At 47.0% G+C, this 23,933-nt stretch overlaps 1 protein-coding gene across 1 annotated transcript in view; it reads right to left on the bottom strand.

The window, feature by feature from the left end:
- The window catches only part of doc2b (double C2-like domains, beta), an 88,901-nt gene that overhangs the window by 22,903 nt on the left and 42,065 nt on the right, over positions 1-23,933 (bottom strand). The window contains exons 2-3 of the mRNA XM_037119789.1: positions 18,387-18,466; positions 3,204-3,278 (exon numbers count right to left, since the gene is read on the bottom strand). Coding sequence (XP_036975684.1) covers positions 3,204-3,278; positions 18,387-18,466 — 155 coding nt within the window. The remainder of the gene's footprint in view (positions 1-3,203; positions 3,279-18,386; positions 18,467-23,933) is intronic.

Raw genomic sequence — 23,933 nt, 5'->3', positions numbered from 1 at the left:
ATACGTACAGGTGGTGGAGTGATGGAGCCGTCCGGCTCAGAGCCGAGCAGACGGCTGGTCTGTTTTATGGGTCGGCTCCGTGTGTTCTGTGACAGTTATTACCCCATTGTTTCATTACAGTCGTCGGGCCGCCGGGTGTAATGCTCTCTGAATGGCTAATTACACATTCTCATGGTAATAATCACAACTCGATCTGTGCACTCGCACTAATTAGTCCATTTTACGTTTCTGGGAAACAAGTAGAGTCACAACAGAGAGCATCAGTGTGAGGACACATGAAGACGTCAGTGTTGTCATCCTGTCAGATGTGATGACACTCAACATGTTGGAACATAAAGGCACAACACGCTGGATACAACATGACATCATCATCTGTCACAGCTCTATGTGTCACACACTGTGTTCACGTTCTGGTCAGCTTCAGCCACTGAAACACTGCTGCTGGTTAGAAGACATCATGTTTGTTGTTCAGCATCTCATCAGAACATCTGGTCCAGCTGACCCGATGTCTCGTCAGAAATATGTTCTCACACTTACAGTGGCACAACAGCAACACACGTTTGTCTGCTGTGATGCAGAACTTCACTGCTGATCAACCCATAAATACACACTGGACCTGATACTGGCTCCATGTTGACACAGCGGAACATTAAAATGTTGTAAAGCTAAAAATAAATGTTGTATTTCATGTGTTTAATCTGAAGATGAAGCAGAGCTCCGTTGTGATCATGTCAGACCTGCAGCATCAAACTCATCCTGGTGACATTCCTACATGTTCATGTTCATGTTCAGAACGCTGCTGCTCCGGTCCCAGAACCAAAGAGTGGATCACATCCCTCCCGTTCTCAGATCCTTCCACTGGCTTCATGTCAGCCAGAACACATTTATAAATCCTGCTGTTTATAAAGAAGTGAACAGTTTCTGATCTGCTGCTCGGCTCTGATCCATCTGGACCTCTGATGTCATCAGGTCCAGGTGTGATTTCAGTCCCTACAGTCAGAACTACACATGGAGAAGCAGCGTTCAGTGGTTATTCAGAATTCTCTGAGCTGCTCTGTGACTTTTTTCTTTGGTCTCCTCTCTTTCAAACCATCTTTAACTTTCATGTCTCTGAACTTGTTCTCATGTTTTCTGCCTGAAATTACCTTTAATGTATTTGATGTCATTTTTTCCTTTGTGAAGCAATTCAGCTGCCCTGTATCTGAACTGTGCTGCACAAATAAACTTGTGTTCATGTTACATATTAATGAACTGAGTGTCAAGCCAGAGACCACTGTTGGAGACTGTGTTCCAGGATTACACCTGAAGCCACGGGATGTTTAAATGGGATAGTTGTGGGATGTTACTGACAAGAAGGTGGGATATTTTCCAGCAGTGTTTGTGGAGCCAGAACCTGGTGAACAGAACCTGGTGTTCTTCTAACACCTGACCAGGTGTTGGTCTCACCCGACCAGAGCATCGACTCAGAGCCGTCACAGCATGAAGCTGAAGACTGAAGCTACAGAAACATAAAGCTGCATCATCGTCTGAACACTGACTCTGAACCAGGACAGAAGCAACTAGATGCCTCCAGTCTTCATGCTAAGCTAGGCTAACTGTGTTGACACACACAATGGTCATAATGGTTACATAAAGTAAAGTGTTTTTCCCAGTAAGTTGAACTGTTCCTAACCTCCTCCTCCTCCTCCTCTTCATCACATGTGGTGGCCTGCAGTTTATAGCTCTCCTCTGTCTAGTCATGTCTGAATCAAAGATGGATGATATGATCGGAGTGATTTGTTGTATAAAGTTAATGGATCCTTTAGTTCTGGTGCGTCGGCCTCAAGGCCTTGAAGGTTTGAATTCTTCATTTTATCTGATCGAGATGCTTTGAATGAAGCAGCTTATTGAAGCTAAAGCTGTGATTATCCGTCCACCTGACTCACGTCTCTTTCTTCTATAACCTTTTCAAACTCGTCTCATTTATTCGTTTGATCTGAACTCTGATTGTTCAGCTGCTCTTGACACTGAGCTGCAGTGATGTGTGTGGTCGGGATCTGAAACATTAGGATGATTCACCATGTAGCCCAGTGATAATTTACTGCGGGTCAGTCTTTACTCTTTAAACTGCCCGGTGTTTGATATTCAGAGAGACGTCTGCGCTGACACCGAGACAAACGGCTGGTGCTGCTGTTCTGTAGAAGACAGAGAACAGAGTCATGAGGATCCATCCTCTGGTTCTGAATGTCTGGGTTAATGTTCACGGCAGTATATGTGATAGTTGGACTGAAGTGTTACCATGACTGAGTCCAACAGTTAGCAAATGGTTCTGGTCTGGTGGACGAGCTTCCACTGGTCTGATGTGTGCCAGCAGTCGTCAGGTGGAGAGAAGTTAGCGGGAGCGTGGAAATAGCTGCTAGCTCCACAGGCTGTGCAGTGCTCATGTGTTGTTCTGTGGTACCGGAACTTCTCAGACTGAAGATGAGACGCTGTCATCAGTCCGAGTTGATGCACAGCAGCTAGTTTGCTTCACATGCTGTTTTTGTAGTTCACCATGAGAAGCCTCGTTCTGATCCGTCTCTCCACTTTGTCCTGTTACATTACACTGTCCACACTTCCTGTTTCAGATTAACAGCTTTAAGAGGTTCAGTGGACATTAACCTTTCATGTCTTTTATTCTGACATCATCAGTAACCTTTGTGTCATTTCGATGTTACACTTTGGATGTTAGTTGTTGGTTAGTTGTGTTGAATTGTTGTTGTGTGTTGTGTCACAGTGGTTCTGATGGACTGTAGTTCTGGTGTCATCATGTTGCTCTCTGACTCACCTGCGACAGCTCGTGGTCAGGCTCCTCTGGTGTCGCTGCACACATCAACTTTCCTCTGGTGCTCCGAACCTCTAGTTCATACTGCTAGCTGCATGGCTAACTGAGCTAACAAGCTAACAGCGGTTACAGTTTGCAGCAGTTAGTGGTTACTACACTGCCCCCTGTCTGTTCTGAGTATGAATTACAGGTGGCAGTTTGTTACATTCTCCACCTTTTAAACCTCATATCTGACCCGTTTGGATCGCCTGACCTCAGAACCGTCCACACGGACTCTACACACCCTGATGAACACGATGGAGGAAATGTTGTGAGTACTACTGTCAGAGGAAAACATGTTTCATGATATGTGAACAGTTCCAGAACTGATCCAGAACAGACTGACTGTTGATGAGCTCACCTTACTGGCTCCTGGCAGCAGGTGCAGTTTGACGTAAGGGTCAGACAGCCCATTGTAGTCCATCGGCTTGAGTCCCTGTGAATGAAACACAACATCAGGATGAGTGAAGAGGACAAATCCTAAAGACGTGAGACATCAACAGACCATCGTCTTCATATCTTTGGACCAAACCAGAACCAGAACCCATCTTCAGGAAACGTTTAACATTCACATCACATCATTCTCTTCTGGACCTTTGTTTTACTGAGAGACAGCTGGAAGTCAGGTAACAAAACAGGAAGTCAGGGGAGAAAATAGGAAGTCAGGGGAGAGACAGGAAGTGTTCCCGACCGAAGGATCAGCAGAAGAGCTTGTGTTTGTCTCTTTTTTGAGATTTGTGTGCTGGTGTGCACATAGAGTGTTTTATTTTGAAAAGTAACCAGATGTCACATTGTTGTTTCGGTGACTTTCTGTCTGCTCGGTGTGAAATTCAGCTGAACTGCTGCGTCATGCTCCGGCATCCGCCAGAAATAGAAGTCCTGCGTATCTGTTCCGGAGGGTTCTGGACTGTCGGAGCTGGACGGAGCGCAGCGGACCTGCAACATAAAGTATCGGCTCTGCTGGTGTGGCGGAGTCGTGACACAGTGGACACATATCTGGTGGAATCTCGAGGTTAGTGATGTTCTGGTTTTGTTCTGGACGTTTGGATCGGTGGACTCAGAGCAGCTCACAATGTGACGTCCATTAACAAGTTTAACTTGTCTCCAGAGTTCCTCAGAATAAGTCGACAGTCGGGTGGACAGAACTGTCCTCTCTGAATCGGTGTGTGTTTGAGACGTTCAGTCAGCCCGAGACGTGAGACTGAAGTGATGATTTGTCCTCTGAGCAGCAGATCAATGAGCTCACAGAGCGAAGAGGAGGAGACGTCTCTGTCAGCAGACGGGATCCTTCAGAACCGCTTTAAAAAGCTGACAGTCACTCAAACTGATGCTAACTGTGCAGTTTGTTCAGGTCAACGTGGATGTTAATGATCAATATGACAACATGATGCTCATTAATCATAACCAAGATCAGAGTAAACATGAATAAGTGTTTGATCATCAGCTGAAGGTTTGTTGTCTGGACTGATGAAGTCGAACTCTAAAAACACGATGTTACATTCAGCAGATGATCCACAAGAATAAATCAGTAATCATCAGTGTGAGTCCAACAGAAGCTCCACACTACACTGATCTGAGGACAGCAGAGAACAGCAGCCTGAGGGATTAAAGTTCACACCTCAGTCACTCTGCTCACAGACTAGAGGACTGTACTTCACTGAGTGGATGCAGAACTGGGTTTGTTAGGTTCTGTCTCCAGGCGGTTCTGTTATTCACCTGTGTGAGGGTGTTTTCAGAGGTGAGGTCAGGAGTCACCTGCAGCTTCAGACATCAGACTGAGACGACGTGCAGCTCCTCGTTTCTCTTCCAGGCTCATCCTCAATATGACGACTAACGATGCATGCTAACAGCTAACAGCGAGCCCTGCCGTCACGGTCCAAAGCTGGTGCTGTGGGTGGAAAGAAGAGCCAGAATCTTTGTGTCACATCTCACACAGCGCAGACGGGTGGAACTGGTTCTGGTCCTTCTGAGAGGACACAAGACGTGTGGCGATCAATATCTTTACTAGAGTTCAGTTCAGTCAGTCAGCCTCTGCCTTATTCCTTCAGTTACACTTTGAAATGTGAAATATGAAGTTCAAGAGAGATTCAGGCTCAGATCACAGTGGTGCTGATCCAATCTGAGGAGGCGGTCCCGACTGTTCTCAGAGACCTTCAGGGTGACCCAGTGGTCTGGTGTCAGCACTCAGCCGGGCTCCAGGCTCAGGAAGGAAACAAGCTTCTTGAAGAGTTGAGTATTTGTGAGCGTCACAATAATTTTAATTTTGCACCTGTTGGTGCACCACCTGTTGGTGCACCACCTGTTAGTGTACCACCTGTTAGTGTACCACCTGTTAGTGCACCATCTGACACCACCTGACACCACCTGACACCACCTGACACCACCTCACTGAACAACGTTTAAGAAAACACGTCACAGGAACACAAACCTTCACTTTTCAGACACAGAAATCTAAACTTTAGAAAATAAACAGGACAATTTGTCTTGTGAATTATTTTTTTCTTTCTGAATGTGGTTGTCTTTAGGGAGACGTTGTGTTTGGACCCTCAGAACCAGCGTATATCACAGCACAGTAACTGGACTGAGTTCTGCTGCAGAATCGAGAGACATCAGAATGATGAAGAGGCTCTGAGGTTTTATACTTTCAACACAGAGATGAATTTCTCCTCAGACACACAACAAAGATTTCACTTCACTGAAAACTGCCTTCACACAGAAGACAGACGGGCCTGCTGCCATTATTTTAATTGTTCCCCGTCTTTATGGTTCTTGTCTTTAATGGAGCAAAGAGGGAAAAACAAAACAAAAAGACGTCTTTCAGCCACAATTATCATTATTAGAGGCGTTTGGCTCCGAGCGGCACTCAGCACGAATCACTGGCAGCAGAGACACATTCAGCTGTGGCTCTGCTGAGACAAGTGTGGGCTTCACTTCTGTCTGAACACAACCAGAGGGACACTCACGTCCTCTGCTCAGTCCACAGTGTCTTCTCACGTCCTCTGCTCTGTCCACAGTGTGATGTCACTGAGACACAGTTTGTTGTCTGACAGCTCCTGAAAGCTTCAGACAGAAGAGACAATGAGAGGAAACAGACAGATCAAGTCTGTCACACACTGAGACTTCAGCTCAACAGGACAGGAGGACATCTCAGAGAGGACAGAGGACATCTCAGAGAGGACAGAGGACATCTCAGAGAGGACAGAGGGCATCTCAGAGAGGACAAGGACAGAAGACATCTCAGAGAGGACAGAGGACATCTCAGAGGACAGGACATCTCAGAGAGGACAGAGGACATCTCAGAGAGGACAGAGGACAGAAGACATCTCAGAGAGGACAGAGGACAGATGACATCTCAGAGAGGACAGAGGACATCTCAGAGGACAGAGGACATCTCAGAGAGGACAGAGGACAGAGGACATCTCAGAGGACAGAAGACATCTCAGAGAGGACATCTCAGAGGACAGAGGACATCTCAGAGGACAGAGGACATCTCAGAGGACAGAGGACATCTCAGAGAGGACAGAGGACATCTCAGAGGACAGAGGACATCTCAGAGGACAGAGGACATCTCAGAGAGGACAGAGGACAGAAGACATCTCAGAGAGGACAGAGGACATCTCAGAGGACAGAGGACATCTCAGAGAGGACAGAGGACAGAAGACATCTCAGAGAGGACAGAGGACAGAGGACATCTCAGAGGACAGAGGACATCTCAGAGAGGACAGACATCTCAGAGAGGACAGAGGACATCTCAGAGAGGACAGAGGACATCTCAGAGGACAGAAGACATCTCAGAGAGGACAGAGGACATCTCAGAGAGGACAGAGGACATCTCAGAGGACAGAGGACATCTCAGAGAGGACAGAGGACAGAAGACATCTCAGAGAGGACAGAGGACATCTCAGAGGACAGAGGACATCTCAGAGAGGACAGAGGACAGAAGACATCTCAGAGAGGACAGAGGACAGAGGACATCTCAGAGGACAGAGGACATCTCAGAGAGGACAGACATCTCAGAGAGGACAGAGGACATCTCAGAGAGGACAGAGGACATCTCAGAGGACAGAAGACATCTCAGAGAGGACAGAGGACATCTCAGAGGACAGAGGACATCTCAGAGAGGACAGAGGACATCTCAGAGAGGACAGAGGACATAAGACATCTCAGAGAGGACAGAGGACATCTCAGAGAGGACAGAGGACAGAAGACATCTCAGAGAGGACAGAGGACATGTTTCTTAGTGTTTCTTGTATTTCACACCAATGATTGGACAGACGTGTGTTGTTGTTGTTTGACTTGCTGACAGGCAGTTGACATATTTAGACATGTGGACGGTTATTAATGTTGTTTGGGCTCCAGAAGTGCTAACATACTAACTGCCTTGACTGTTGGCCCGACCCGGCCCGACCCGACCACCAGCTGACTGGAACCCTCCCTTCTCCTCACACGATACACTGCGGCCGGTGTTTATGAGTGAACTGGTACTGGACACACTGCCAGCATGCGGACAACAGTATTCAGTGAGGAGACATTATCACTTTTGAATATGAGTCTGCTCGTCATCATTAAATCATGAATCGTGCAGGACGATAAACAGACAGAGGATGAATGGTGGAGCAGCAAGCGACTCAAGACTGTGTCGTTAAAAACCGCCGCAGGCTTCAAAGTGTGTGACTGTGCCACAACTTCACTCTGAGACTTTAAGGAAAACGAGCGTTGGCTGAAATGTGTTTTCATGGAGTGGTGAGCTGCCAGAGGGCTGAGCTGAGCCTGGGTACGGGTGTTTTATTTTGAAAGTGTTCCTGTCTGAAGGAAAGTGTGACACACTGCAGCTCTGACAGACGAGCTGGAGGCTGGTTACATATTTCATATGTTTTGGTGGACACATGAGTCGGAGCCGCTCTGAGCTGAAAATGAGGCGTCAACATTCACTTTACAACCCAATCTGCGTTCCAGCCGTGACGCTTTCTCCTCAGCACCAGCACCAGCAGCACCAGCAGTACCAGTACCAGTACCAGCACCAGTAACAGCACCAGCAGCACCAGCAGCACCAGCACCAGCAGCACCAGCAGTTCCAGTACCAGTACCAGCACCAGCAGTACCAGTACCAGTACCAGCACCAGTAACAGCACCAGCAGCACCAGCACCAGCAGCACCAGTACCAGCACCAGTAACAGCACCAGTAACAGCACCAGTAACAGCACCAGCAGCACCAGTACCAGTACCAGCACCAGCAGCACCAGCAGTACCAGTACCAGTACCAGCACCAGTAACAGCACCAGCAGCACCAGCATCAGCAGCACCAGTACCAGTACCAGCACCAGTAACAGCAGCACCAGCACCAGCAGCACCAGCACCAGCACCAGCACCAGCAGCACCAGCAGCACCAGTACCAGCACCAGCACCAGTACCAGTACCAGCACCAGTAACAGCACCAGCAGCACCAGCACCAGCACCAGTACCAGCACCAGCAGCACCAGCAGCACCAGTAACAGCACCAGCAGCACCAGCACCAGCAGCACCAGTACCAGCACCAGTACCAGCACCAGTACCAGTACCAGTACCAGTACCAGCACCACCAGCACCAGCACCAGCATCAGCACCACCAGCAGCACCAATAACAGCACCAGCAGCACCAGCACCAGCAGCACCAGCAGCACTAGTACCAGTACCAGTACCAGCACCACCAGTACCAGCACCAGCACCAGCACCAGCAGCACCAGCAGCACCAGTACCAGCACCAGTAACAGCACCAGCAGCACCAGTACCAGTACCGGCACCAGCAGCACCAGCACCAGCAGCACCAGCAGCACCAGTACCAGCACCAGTAACAGCACCAGCAGCACCAGCAGCACCAGCAGCAGTACCAGCACCAGTAACAGCACCAGCAGCACCAGCAGCACCAGTACCAGTACCAGTACCAGTACCAGCAGCACCAGTAACAGCACCAGCAGCACCAGCAGCACCAGCACCAGCACCAGCACCAGCACCACCAGCAGCACCAATAACAGCACCAGCAGCACCAGCAGCACTAGTACCAGTACCAGTACCAGTACCAGCACCACCAGTACCAGCACCAGCACCAGCAGCAGCAGCACCAGCACCACCAGTACCAGTACCAGTACCAGCACCAGCACCAGCACCAGCAGCACCAGCAGCACTGGCTGAACACCCCCTTTGACATCCAGCCGGCTGTAAACAGGCCTGAACTGCTGTATCAGGCAGGAACATGAAGCTTAACATCTGAACGCTTCCGTCATCGATCTCCTCCTGTTGTACACTTCACATGTACATGTTTCCAACACAACACCAAAGTTATTGAGACGACACTGTGAGAGCTGATTGGACATTCATCACTCTTCATCTTCCTCTATTGTCGCCTCACCGGCTCCCTGAGCGCTGATTGAAGGCCGGACGGCTGCTGATTGCTCGAGTTCACTGTGAATACTGTTGATCATAATTACTGAGGACTGTATCCACACACACACACACACACACACAGCTGCTGTGTGTTCAAGAGAGCTGGACTCATCAGATTATGTGACTCCTTCTTGCAGTCAAACCTCAGCGGTTCAACCGATCAGTGTTGTAGGAGGAAGGGAGCCTGTGATAGACGCTGATAGACAGATGGTTCGTCCAATCAGCTTGTCTTCAGATGGTTCTGTTGGATATAGAACACACTGAAGTCTGAATGAGCCGCAGTGTGTTCTCCTCTGGATCCTCATTATGTTGGAGAGATGTATCCACGGCTCACATGTATGTTTGTCACTAAACATCAGTGATGATACATCACCGCTTACAGCACTGTGAAGTTGACCGGACTCAGACTACATGATGGTTCCGTTGGTGGTCACTGTGTCTGACTCATAACGTTTCTGTGTGGATCCGTCTCGTGTTCAGAAATTCCTTAAGAGAAGAGATTTAGAGTTTAAAAGGTTGAAGGTTGTGATGCTGCAGGTGAGGACTGAGTGGATCTGTCCGAGCTTCATGGGTGAAATCATGTTAAATGTTTTAACATATGAAAATCTGACCTGAAGTGAAGGAAGTGAGTCGTTACTGCTTCATGATGCTTCTGTGGAGAACTTTCTGGCTGGCTGTTGATGGCTGAGACAACAGAGGAGGTTCAGTCGTCAGCGAGCAGAAATTCACTGATCTGTCACTGATAACGATGATTCATACGCTGCGCTCAGCTGGAAGAGTCGATGTTAAATGTTCATGAAGATTCATGACTGCTCACCTCTGTAGCACAGACAGAACCAACAACCATCTAAGAGTTAGGGCTCATGTTATATTTCCTGATGTAAAACATGCTGACGATGGTGAAGCTGAACGTCCCACACGGCTGCTTGTTTCCACAGAGCTCTCAGCCTCTTCATCAGTCAGGGCATGTGTCTTCATTAGCATATCTGACCGCCCTGCTAACCTGCAGCTGGAGGAGCATCCATCAGCAGGAGCAGCAGATAACTGGACAGATGAATCGATGTGATCCAGAGGGAGCTGTCAGGTGAAAGGAGGGGTTAACTGGGGAGGTGACTCCAGGCCATCCTGCAGTGATGGAGGGAGGGATGGGTCCTCTTCATCACTGAGGGATGTCAGCTCTGATGATGAAGAGGCTGGAGGAGGAGCGAGGTGGAGGTGGGCCGGTGTCACCGGGTCACCACTGGACACATACATGTCAGTGCCAGTGATGTCATCGACAACGCTCATCAATCAGGTGAAAACAGCAGAGAGGTGATTTCATGGAGCTGAAGCAGCTCTTAAACTGATAACTGCAGTGATGAGTGTGATGTCACTGTGTGGCTGCTGGCTGCATGTTTCAGCTTCAGTGGCTCAACGTAGAAGAGTTAATGTGAGATGTGACGTTCAGCACAGCGACAACGTGAAAACCATCAGTAACAGCAGAGTTCATCAGCATCACAACTAACTGAGCAGACTGCAGCTGAAGTCCCCCTCGTCTCATTATTTACATTTCAGAGCTGACACAGCTAGCTCAGCGTTAGCCTGCAGCTAGCTCAGCGTTAGCCTGCAGCTAGCTCAGCGTTAGCCTGCAGCATCACTTGAAGACTGCTCTCCTGTGTGATGAAGACAATGTTTCCTGTTTGCTGATGCACAACAAAGAACAGAAAGACGAACTCCTCCAGCAGCAGCAGGAGAGAAACAGGAAGCTCAGCGTGTAGATTTATTTAAAGGCTCTCTGGTAAAGTCTGAAGGTGCTCATGTAGACAGAAGACAGGGGAGACGGTTCACCACAGACAATCATGACAAACACTAATTAGGACTAACGACCTGAGCAGCTCTGACTGATGATGAGTTACCTGTAATGTGTCAGCACACTGGTGGAGCTGATCACTACATCTCGTTACACTCTCTGTTGTCAAGTGTTGGCTTTTAATTAACTGTCTTAGTGTCTAATTACTTCTAACAATCGGAACTGTTCAACCAGAAGAGGACTTAGTAATCACATTACATGAGGAGTTGAGAGGAGCTGAGAGGAGCTGAGAGGAGCTGAGCTGAAGGGTCGGTGCTGGTTGGATCAGGGTCACTGGGTCTGGATGGGACAGTTTGGGTTTGAGCTCTGCAGCTTACCTTCTTGTATCTGGGGACAGGAAGCTGATTTACATCCCGTCACACACAAAGCAGTGACACACACACAGACGATGAGAGCATGCAGAGAGTGAGGAAGAGGAGGAGACAAAACAGATTCATCACGCAACATTAAAGTGGAAGAAATTCAGACCTGTTTATAAAGCAGGAGAAACACAGAAATCATTAGAACAACAGATGGAAATCAAAATCTAATAAAAAAAAAACAGAATTGATTTGACAGATCAGAAACAGTCAGTCTGTCTGTGTCCATCAGTCAGACGTTCATCTGATTCAAACACATTCACATCTGCCTGTGCAGGTGAAGCAGGTGAAGCAGGTGAGCTGGTCACTGTGGAGGTTTAGAGGTTCACTGACTGAAATCTTTGAAGCTTTAATTTCATCAGAATGTGAAGTGTGACAGCAGCAGGCGTCAGTCTCTACCTGCTGCAGTCTCTAGCTGCTGCAGTGTGTACCTGCTGCAGTGTGTACCTGCTGCAGTGTGTACCTGCTGCAGTGTGTACCTGCTGCAGTCTCTAGCTGCTGCAGTGTGTACCTGCTGCAGTCTCTAGCTGCTGCAGTCTCTACCTGCTGCTGTCTCTACCTGCTGCAGTCTCTAGCTGCTGCAGTCTCTACCTGCTGCAGTCTCTAGCTGCTGCAGTGTGTACCTGCTGCAGTCTCTACCTGCTGCAGTCTCTACCTGCTGCTGTCTCTACCTGCTGCAGTCTCTAGCTGCTGCAGTCTCTACCTGCTGCAGTCTCTACCTGCTGCTGTCTCTACCTGCTGCAGTCTCTAGCTGCTGCAGTCTCTACCTGCTGCTGTCTCTACTTGCTGCAGTCTCTAGCTGCTGCAGTCTCTAGCTGCTGCAGTCTCTAGCTGCTGCAGTGTGTACCTGCTGCAGTCTCTAGCTGCTGCAGTGTGTACCTGCTGCAGTCTCTAGCTGCTGCAGTTTCTAGCTGCTGCAGTGTGTACCTGCTGCAGTCTCTACCTGCTGCAGTGTGTACCTGCTGCAGTCTGTAGCTTCTGCAGTCTCTACCTGCTGCTGTCTCTACCTGCTGCAGTCTCTACCTGCTGCAGTGTGTACCTGCTGCCGTCTGTAGCTGCTGCAGTCTCTAGCTGCTGCAGTGTGTACCTGCTGCAGTCTCTAGCTGCTGCAGTGTGTACCTGCTGCAGTCTCTAGCTGCTGCAGTCTCTACCTGCTGCAGTCTCTAGCTGCTGCAGTGTGTACCTGCTGCAGTCTCTACCTGCTGCAGTCTCTACCTGCTGCTGTCTCTACCTGCTGCAGTCTCTAGCTGCTGCAGTCTCTACCTGCTGCTGTCTCTACCTGCTGCAGTCTCTAGCTGCTGCAGTCTCTAGCTGCTGCAGTGTGTACCTGCTGCAGTCTCTACCTGCTGCAGTCTCTACCTGCTGCAGTGTGTACCTGCTGCAGTCTCTAGCTGCTGCAGTGTGTACCTGCTGCAGTCTCTAGCTGCTGCAGTCTCTACCTGCTGCAGTCTCTACCTGCTGCAGTGTGTACCTGCTGCTGTCTCTACCTGCTGCAGTGTGTACCTGCTGCAGTCTCTACCTGCTGCAGTGTGTACCTGCTGCAGTCTCTACCTGCTGCAGTCTCTACCTGCTGCTGTCTCTACCTGCTGCAGTCTGTAGCTTCTGCAGTCTCTACCTGCTGCAGTCTCTACCTGCTGCAGTGTGTACCTGCTGCTGTCTCTACCTGCTGCAGTGTGTACCTGCTGCAGTCTCTACCTGCTGCTGTCTCTACCTGCTGCAGTGTGTACCTGCTGCAGTCTCTACCTGCTGCAGTCTCTACCTGCTGCTGTCTCTACCTGCTGCAGTCTGTAGCTTCTGCAGTCTCTACCTGCTGCTGTCTCTACCTGCTGCAGTCTCTACCTGCTGCAGTCTGTAGCTTCTGCAGTCTCTACCTGCTGCTGTCTCTACCTGCTGCAGTCTCTACCTGCTGCAGTGTGTACCTGCTGCCGTCTGTAGCTGCTGCAGTCTCTACCTGCTGCAGTCTCCATGCTACGCTACGCTAACCACAGCTTGACTCATGCTCTGGTTACAGTCCTGATCTTGTGTGTGCTGTCGACCTGCACTGACCTCCAGCTGCTGACACACATTCACTGAACACTGTGTGAATAAAAAGGCCCAGAGCAGAAGAAACTGTTCAGATATTAATCACTATTGATCTTCTCTGAGCCGATCGCTCCATCAGGAACATCTTGGATCCATATCAGAGCTGAATTCTGATGAGTGCAACAATGAGCTCAAATCTCTCCACTGTTCAGATGTTGACGGATTACAGATGAAGTCCAGTCGCTCTGTGTAAAACCAGCTACACACACACACACACAAACAGCTAGTGTGTGTGTGTGTGTGTGTGTGTGTGTGCGTGTGTGTGTGTGTGTCTGTGCTCCCACATCAGTGTGTGGGCGTCCTGAGCAGTAGAGGCCAGTCTGAGTCTGCAGCAGCAGCAGGTGGAGGTAGGTGGAGGTGTGGGCGTCTGAATAAACAGGTCTCAGATGTGATATTGAAAAGTGAGACAGCCTCTGATTCACTCAGACAGACAGACAGACAGGCAGGCAGGCAGGCAGGCAGGCAGGCAGGCAGGCAGGCAGCTGTGTGTGTGGAGGGAGGAGCTGCAGGATGACAACAAGCTCACATTTACCTGAGTGTGTGTGGGCGGAGGTGACCACGAGGAAATATGAGGTCAACTTAAAGCTGTGAGTCCTGAACTCCACCTGTGGGTGGAGGTCAGGACTCACAGCCATGAGAAACAGTCATTGTGCTGTGTATGACAACATGACCACCATGTTGTTTCCAGCCATGTTTGTGGCAACAGAACCACATGTTGTTGACCAGACTTCTGGACTTCTGCTATGTTCAGAATGCATCATTCAGAACAGACAGGACAGTTCCAGCAACAGAACCAGGTATTTCAAACCAGACATGGTGTTTTTCTAACCTAAACCCAACCAGACCATAAACAGTCGTCACAGAGTAAAACTGACAGTTCAGCCTAATGAAACGTAAAGTTTCTACATATCTGTGGCTGCAGAATCTTATTGGAGTGATTGGGTCGGGAGTCATGACAGTCTGAATGGGTTGTTAAATTACAGATGAGTGTCTGCAACATAAAATAAAAAAAGTGTGAACTTTTGAATGAATCTGAAAAGAGTAAAGGTCCTGAGATTGATCCCTGAGGCACTCCACATGTGATGTTAGCTAGAGAGAATGAAGAACGGCTTAAATCATTTCATAATATCACCACAAACTCAACAGAATTTCACTCCGACCCTGAGGAGGAACGTCACCACTCACTGAAAATTAAAGATAATTATCTGATCAATCAAACGTGCCCTCGCTGATCTGACAGCTTTTGGGTTTTGCAGATTGTTCAGTTTGTCTTCTGTGGTGTTGCATTAAATGTTGAAAATACACAGAGACGACTGTCTGAGACCGAAGAGAACAGCAGGAGTCTGAGTTGTTGGGTCGAATGTCTGAAGCTTTTAGTGAGACGAGGTCGGTCCTGTCAGAACTCTGCTCAACAAACACAACAGGCTTTTTATCAGTTTCTATAAGAGAAAGGTTTTAATAACAGCTGTCCTGCTCTCTTCAGACAGAGAGACATTAGATTTCACCCAGCAGAGATTCTCTGGCTGCTTTAGTGTCGAGGACTTGATGACTGGATGGATGAAAACAGCTTCAGGTGCATCAAAGTCATGTTGCTCGAACCATAGACATAATTTATGTAGACGCCTCATAGCGTGCTAGAACGTAATCCCGCGTTGCCGCCATCTTGGTTGGGTCTCCTCACTGTAGGCTAGCACCAGAGTCAATCAGAATCAACGGAGAACGAGCAACTGTCACCGTATTTTGTGCAGTTTATGGTTGCAATAACCGGCACAGTGCTGTTACCAGATCGTGGGGGATTACCTTTCACAGGTAAGATTTTTTTTTTTTTTTAATATATTTTTTGTGACAGCGCCCTGTATCATAACTAAATCTCTGCCGTTTGTAACCATGTGAAAACCCGGTAAAAATTCAGGAGGTCATGATTATTGTAGTTGTGGATACACCTTCCCCAGTAGAAATAAATGCAGGGGGGTCGAATTGGAGACCCATCCAAGATGGCGGCCGCACTGATACGTTATCTCCAGTCAGTCAGCGTCAGTCTATGAGGCGTCTACGTATATTATGTCTATGGCTCCAACACTGAGCTGATAAATACTGAATCATTCTTCTAGTTTCTTCTTCTTCAGATTAGCTGAGCTTTGCTCTCTTTGTATCGTTCAGCCCATGTTGGATTTAAAGCTCCTGTGGGACAAATTATTATTATATAAAACCTTTTTAAAGTCTAAATTCAGTTCAGCATCTGTGGCCTCCTCTGACCTCGTTGGTTTGCTGAAGTCGTGTTGCCTGCTGACCTTTTGTCACTTTCCTTCAACGCACGCCGTTTAGCTTTCTGATATGATAATGAAGAAGATGAAGATGACGGCAGGAGCTTCATCTGATATCTGCATGTTCGTCTTGTTCCTGGAACATCAGAATAAAAGTTGCTCCCGGGACATTTGATTACTTAAAGAATGACATCGTCCACCATGTTGTTCTGTTCATGAAATATTTCTTACACTGACTTCATGTGTTCCCTGGTTTACTTCTGCTGTTTGCTGAAGCTCAGGAAACAAAAATATGATGTTGTTTTATAAAAACATAGTTTGGTGAAAAAAACCTTCCAACATGAACCTCCTTTAACTTCTCCCGTGTGTGTTTTGGGTCTTTATCGAGTCCCAAAGCTTCAACTTTACAAAAACGTGATTAGTTGGTAGCACCGATGTTCAGGAACAACAGCAGCACAGCGGTATCAGATGGTTCTATAAAACCCATCTGTCAGTCTGAGCAGCTCAGCACACAGATATCAGATGTAGAACTGAGTCAAGTGTTTAAACGTCCCCGGTTTCTTCTGATCCAATCAGAGAAATGCTTAATTGTTCCTGCTGAAGCTGCTGCAGCGTGGAAGCACAGAGGAAAGTCATTCGGCACAGACATGAAGTCCAGCAGGTTTATACAGTGTTGTAGAGAGAAAATGTTTTTTGTTGGGTTGGCTGGGCAGCAGCTGAAGTCCGCGAGCAGAACCATAGAGGAAATCACCACCATAAATCACGCCGGCTGGCCCGATGCCCACTCTGGTCCAACGGAACCGCTAGCAGCAGCTCCTCTGAGGCCCACTGTCCTCCACAGCATCCGGACAGAAGAGTCCAATCTGCTGACGACAGCCGAGCTGTCAGAGCAGACTGAGAGCCAATCAGAGCAGACGACACCTCCGGACCGGTTACTGGGTCAGCGTCACTTGTTATTAAAGACTCTGTTATTACTGCTGCCTCCAATATCCAACATGTTTTATTCATGAATGTGTATGAAGCCTGTAAACAGCATCGATCAGAGTGTTTCAGCTGTTCCGTTCTGCTGGTGTTGATCCAAGTCACCTGAACCAATAAAACAATATATTTCGGATGAAGAGAACATGTAAACTAGTTTGACATGAGCAGAGAAGTTGACACAGCTAAAAGAAGAAAGTCTGAGTTAACCTGATGGATGAGTGGGTGGAGATGCAGCCTCTGTAAGCGCACCACAAACAGACCTCTGCTCCACACAGAAGGAGTTAGCCCACACTGCTAACACTAGCGCTTCTCTGTGCAGGTGAAGCGGGAGCTAATAGTAGCTACTAATAGCTAACAGGAACTAATAGTAGCTACTTATAGCTAACAGGAGCTAATAGTAGCTAACAGGAGCTAATAGTAGCTAACAGGAACTAACAGGAGCTAATGGTAGCTAACAGGAGCTAACAGGCTAAATCTGGTAGCAGTATAGTTTTAGAGGCATGTGATTGGCTGAGGGCGGTGACAACACGTTTGCCATCAACAGTGACATCATGAACATCACAGTTATCTTTGTGAGTATTGAGCACTTCAGGGCTCTGATCAGGCTACAAACCATTGTTTTCATTGATTAATCTGCTGATTATCTTATGAGTAATTGATGGTTCAATCAATAGAAAGTCTTCATATGTGGGTATTAAAGTCTTGATCAGTGGATTGATTAATTGAGTATTAGTTGCAGCTGTAATGAGGTGCTGAGGTCGACTGACCGATATTCATTCTTCTGATCGTTCTTCTGATCGTTCTTCTGATCGATCTTCTGATCTCGTTGTATTTGTGAACATTTCTGGTCGTACTGAAGCAACATGGACGTCGTTGTCTGTTTGAAGTGTAAAGCGAGTTGCTGGAGATGTGTTGCTGACTCTCTACGCTCTCTGAAACCACTGAAACATGTCTGAACCTGACTTGTGATCAGTGTTATTGGTTATAGATAAGTTTTCGAGGACAGTGACTGACAGTTGTTAATAGTCTCCTTCAGTGTTAAACAGGATTCACTCTGCTGTGAGCTCTGTTTTGGTCTCCTCCACCTCTCATCTCTCTCCCACTGGTCACATCAGCCTCTCTGTTGTCACGCCGCTGTGTCAGACACACAGTTGGTTATTGGTTGTTATTGTTATTGTGCGTTTGTTGTCAATATGCTTGAGAAATGATTAATGCGCTCTGAGATGGAAATAGAAGCTGATCTGTGGTGGGACGTGTTGAGTTGTTCTTCAGCCAGAGTGTGGAGGCTGATACAAGAGTGGGCTGCTGCTACAATATTCATCTGTACCCGGCGTATTATTGAATTTGAAAACATATTGATTGGCTGTCATTGGTTTATTGGCCTGCTGTCTGTGCTGTCGATAATGAATAATGACTGTAACTATTAATAAGGCCACAACAGCTGAAGTCTGACGAACACGTGCTGCACGTTGTCTGTCAGGTGTTGATTCATTCAGTGTGTTTGAGCTGATCTATTCGCACTTTCTCTTTACGTAAAGAAACAATCGTTGCTGATTAATGTCATCATAGTCGTCATCATGGCGGCTCACCTTGGCTTTGTTAATGGTGCAGTGCAGCGCATTGTTCTCCTGGTCGTACAGCAGACTGAAGTCCAGCGTCCCCAACGTAGCTGCAGAGACAGAGAGAGAAGACATCATCATCCTGTTCTCACATGTCATCATAACCAACACAGAAACTAACAGCACCAGAACCAGAACTATATGTTGGGTACGTTCATACTGACATCGGTACAACACAAGTCACGTCACGTTCAAATCACTTTGTTAACAAGACGTTTTTGACAAAAAAGATTTAGATTTTTGACGAGACGTGGGGACAAAATGTAGCGTGCAGCTGTGTACTGCGACGAGGCTGCAGGTGAACTCGATGTTCTTCATGAGACATCAGGACATTTCCTGGCAACAAACACAAATACAGACAGGACGAGGCAACACAACTGGACATGGTGCGACGACACAACAGATGTCATGACTCCTGTTTGTGTTGTCCTTGTATCTGGTTTTTGGTTCTTGATTCATGTCCTTTTTTCTGTGTCTTGTTGTGTTCTGTGTTTTGGTTTTTCCATGTCTTGTGTGTCATGTGTTTGATTTTCCATGCCCTCATGTGTCCTTTAAGTTTCTCCTATGTTCTCCCCTCTGGCTCCCTCTGTCTGTTGTCTTGTTCCCTCCTGGTCTGTTCCTCTGTGCTCCTCCCCCTCATTATCACACCTGGCTTCCTTCCTCCTCTCTCCTCACCTGTGCCTCGTCATGTCATTAGTGTCAGTTTATTTAGTCTCTGTGTTTCCCCTCACTCTTTGTCTGGTCATTGTTTTCTGTTTTCTGAATGCTCTTGTCCATGCTCCTGTTCCATGCTCCTGCCCCGGTTTGGTATGTTTTGGTTTCAAGATTTTCATGTTTGATTTGTACTTTGCCTTTTTCTTTTGCACTTTGTCGAACTGCTTCATTTTGCTACTTTGTTTGGATGTTTTGTTGTTACTTTGCCTTGTTGATTTTGTTTTGCTACTTTGCCCTGTTTTGTCTTCTTATGTTTTTGTAATCAGCTTTTCAATAAAGCTCGCCATTTGTTTCCTTGATCTGGCCTCCGGTAACTGCATTTGGGTCCACCTCCCCTTCCATAATCTTCCCTTTTTAAAACCCTAACCTGACAGCAGATGTTTGATGACACCTTTGAAGAGATGTCGAGACCGATTGAGGTAATAAAACCAGATGTTCTGAACCACAGCTTGATGTTCTGATCCTCACCAGAGCAGAACCAGCGGTTTCACAACATGAAGTGTGTATATTGCATCTGTTGTGGAGTGTGATGAGCTCCATGTGATCTGGTATTATATTTGTTTTGCAGTTGAGTGACTCATATAGTTTGTGTGTCCTCATCTTCTCCACACACTCAGTGCATCTGAAAAACCAGCAGCCATCAACAGTGCAATAAACTTGTAATCAGAGGCAGGGGGCGGCCGGGGAAAATCCATTTGGGCCTGGAACATTCTGGGCAACAGTGGGAGGGTAAATCAGTGGAAATGAGTAGTTGGATGAAAGTCATGCAGGAAAATAAAGTGCCTCTAAAATCTCGTGTGAAGCGTCCACAGAGTGAGGACGTAGCCAAGAGACGGATGTGAAGTCGTCTCTGCAGTGATCCGATGGGTTCTCCTCCGAGTCTTCTGCTACTGCTGGTTGGTTGAACCGTCTCCTCGGTGACCTTCTCCTGATGGACGGGTCGACCTCCTCACCCGCCTTCAATTAACCAGCCTGTCCTTAAACTCAGAGGCAACCGCGTCTCATTGAACAGAGACTATTAATGACATGATGTCATCCTTTGTCCTTTCAAAATGCCAAGTGAAGACGGACTTCCTGTTGTCAGGACCAAGATGTTTCTCCAAACATAAACAGCCGTGTCTGTCGTTACCAGAATCATGTCGTTTACTCACACTGATATTAATACGAGCAGCACAGACCGTATTAGATCATGTGTTTGTGATGGTGCTGCTGTAACACCTCCTCCACGCTGCTCCTCCTCGTAAACACATCCAAAGAGATCTGGCTGAGGTCCAGTGGATGTGTGCAATGATCCAGTAGTAACCGTTTCTTCTTATCTACATGCTTGGCAGATTAAGATCGGGTCGGCCAGACTCTTTGGCTTCAACTGGAATTTCCGACCTAGTCCTGGAATGAATGTTGGTGATGTCGGTTCTGTTGAAACTTCACCTTTCTTTAGTTTAATTTTCTCTTTCATGTTGTACACATGTTCAAGGTCTGGTTCGGTTTAAGCATCAGAACCACTTGTTAGGGTCAGAAAACATTGTGTTTGGTTTAAAATCCTGGAAAATGTTTTTGACATCTCTAAAGAATATTAGTGATCCTGACTACGAAATGTCCCGACAACTTAAAGGTATCAGGTTCTGGTTCTGTCTCAACAAACTCTTACACATGTTGAAACACTGTTTCAGTCAGTGGCTGTAACTCTTAAACATGTAATGTGAACATGTGACCTGTGATGTACAAATGTCCACAATGATCGATGACTATTAGAAATCCGAACATGTCCATGTTTACAGAAACATCTGATTCTGATGTCTGGACCGTTTCCTGATTTTGCGTTCAGCCTGAACTGATCTTCACCTCTGACCCAACCGGTCCTCTATGAATACTCTTCAGGACTTAACCTCGGCCCGGAGGCCGGCCACAGATGGTTGTGTTCTGAGAGGTGTACTGGAAGAAAACAAGAGGTCAGTGGTTCAGTGTGACTCCACCAGCAGCTCGGCCTGAAGATGCTGTTGTCACATGGTTGATCCCAAAGCGTTTCGTTCACATCTCTCTCAGTCCAAACTGCTCGCAGCACTGAATGTGAGCATAAAGAAATGTGCCGAACACAGGGAAGTTATGTCAGTACACCCGTTCAGCTGAGTCGCTCCTCTTGTTCTTCAGGAGGAAGATTGATTCTGGCTCTGACGGGACAAAGACGTCTCTATTCTTAACCTACAAAGATCTCATTTGTCGATTGTGTCTTCAGCTGAGAGAAACAACTGTCAATGAGACAGAATCAAACCTCGCTGAGTCAGTGGAAGCGGAGAGATGTGGGCAGAGATTGAGAAGCAGGAACAACACGAGGTTCGTCTCCAGGAACAGAGATGATTAGAAGACTGTAGTGTTTGTCCATCAAGGTTATGATTGAACCTAGAATGTCTTTGATTAGTTCAGAATTGGCTCTCCTCTTCCTCTGCTGCTGGCTCAGTCATCACACCGGAATGTTCATCACATTAACACATTGACGTTTCTACCAGACATTTCCTGTTCAGGTCACATACGATAACATGCTGTTCATCACATCACATTAGAACCGTCTCATCTCAGAAGGTGGACAGGATGGTGGTGAGACAGAACCAGGTGCTGTGAGCTAGAACGAGACCAGACCTGACCAGAGCAAACACATGGAACAGAAACTGAGCATTATTCTGGTGACTGTGTTGCTGTAAATGGTTAATAATCATATTTAATTATGCTCACAGTGACATTAGAGAGACAAGCTGAGGTGTTCTTGCAGGATTTCTTCAGGTGTAAATTAACAAAGCCATGAACTCCTGCACAACATTAGTGCTGAGCTGACCGTGCTGTTGGCTGTGTTTATCTCAGGGTGACAGTCGGGCTCTATGAGGCGGTTTGTAACACTGTGTTGGACCGGGCCATCTGGATCGCTGTGGGGCTCGGCACAGTGAGCTGCAGCAGCGCTGTGACTCTACAGGAGGATAATAAAGTGGAGTTGCTTCTCCGACAGCAGACTCAGATTCCACTCATGCTGTTCAACCTCATTTCTGTGACTCTCACAAAAAGATGATAGGTTTCACTGGATTTCAAGTGGCTCCTTTATGGAAAGGCAATAATTACCCAATTTTCTGCAAAGAATCGTTAATTACTTAATTCCTGGCAAAGACAGAAATAAACGAACGCGATAACTATCAGTGCTGCGTCCAGGTCTTTAATTAGAGGCTGCTGACTTTCTCTAAAACAAAGTATTCTCGTCTGTACATTGAGACGGACTGAGAGATGAATGTGTTCAGATGTGTGAGTCCTGACAAACATCAGGCAGACGTTGGATCAGCTGATGTGTTTGTTGAAAGATGACAAAATGTTCACAGCGCCGTCTTTCATTGTGTGAAATATGTTGCTCCCGCTGTGTGTAATGATTTATGTGCTGAGGAAACTCTCAGCTGTTGTGTGTCGCTGCATGGAGCTCGTTTTAAAGCCTCCACATCGACCGCTCTTCTCTCAACGACCGCTCGAGGCTTGGCGGTGACACAGACGTCTGGAGGGGAGCGTTTCCTGAGCAGGACATTGATTACAAGTTACATGAATCACAGAGTTCAACACTTCTGATCAGCTGCCATGTTCGTGTCTCTGTCGCTTTCAGACAGAGAAGTCTGAAATCTCTGAACTCATGGATTTCATATTTTCTGGCTGCCAGCAGAAATTGCTGGTAAATTTGATCAAACTTGTCCTCCACACTGCACATGTTCACACCAACTGTCTGAAGGAAAATGCCAGAAAACATCAGTTTAGTTATTCTTCTCTCACAGGTCGCACTTAATCCTTTACTGAACGTCGGCCTTGAGTATATAAAGATGTGTCGATGCTGTGACGAACGTCACATTCAGTTCAGTCCATTCAAAAGCTCCATCATGACCTGTGAACCCATCAGCATTCAGTCAGAAGTCGTCACATTCACCTCCAGAGAAATCCTTGACTCAAAGCAGAAACAGGCAGCTCACCACAAAGCACCACAATCATCGTAGTTTCTATGAAGTGACATTTTATAAAATAATTCTCCTGATCGGGCTGCAATACAAAGATTCACTCTGTGAAGAGCTGGAAGGAAGGAAGAGATGAGTTTTATGCATTCACTCGTTTGATTTCATCTCATCTTCCAGCCGCGTTAGTGATGACACAACCACACATATTCACATATTCACTGCTTTCATCACGAGAAGTCGGGACACTAACAAGACCTCGGGATATTAATGAGACTTCAGGACATTAATGAGATCTTGGGATATTAACGAGACCTTGGGATATTAATGAGACTTCAGGACATTAAAAAGACCTCGGGATATTAATGAGACTTCAGGACATTAGCTAGACCTCGGGACATTAACGAGATTTCAGGACATTAACAAGATTTCAGGACATTAATGAGACCTCGGGATATTAATGAGACTTCAGGACATTAATGAGACCTCAGGATATTAACGAGACCTCGGGATATTAATGAGACTTCAGGACATTAACGAGACTTCGGGATATTAATGAGACTTCAGGACATTAATGAGACCTTGGGATATTAACGAGACCTTGGGATATTAATGAGACTTCAGGACATTAACGAGACTTCGGGATATTAATGAGACTTCAGGACATTAACGAGACCTTGGGATATTAACGAGACCTCGGGATATTAATGAGACTTCAGGACATTAACGAGACCTCGGGATATTAACAAGACTTCAGGACATTAACAAGACCACGGGATATTAATGAGACTTCAGGACATTAACGAGACCTCGGGACATTAACAAGATTTCAGGACAT

Source organism: Acanthopagrus latus, chromosome 13, assembly GCF_904848185.1.
Source record: "Acanthopagrus latus isolate v.2019 chromosome 13, fAcaLat1.1, whole genome shotgun sequence".
NCBI classification, from domain to species: Eukaryota; Metazoa; Chordata; class Actinopteri; order Spariformes; family Sparidae; genus Acanthopagrus; species Acanthopagrus latus.
This window is presented reverse-complemented; position numbering and strand designations above follow the sequence as displayed.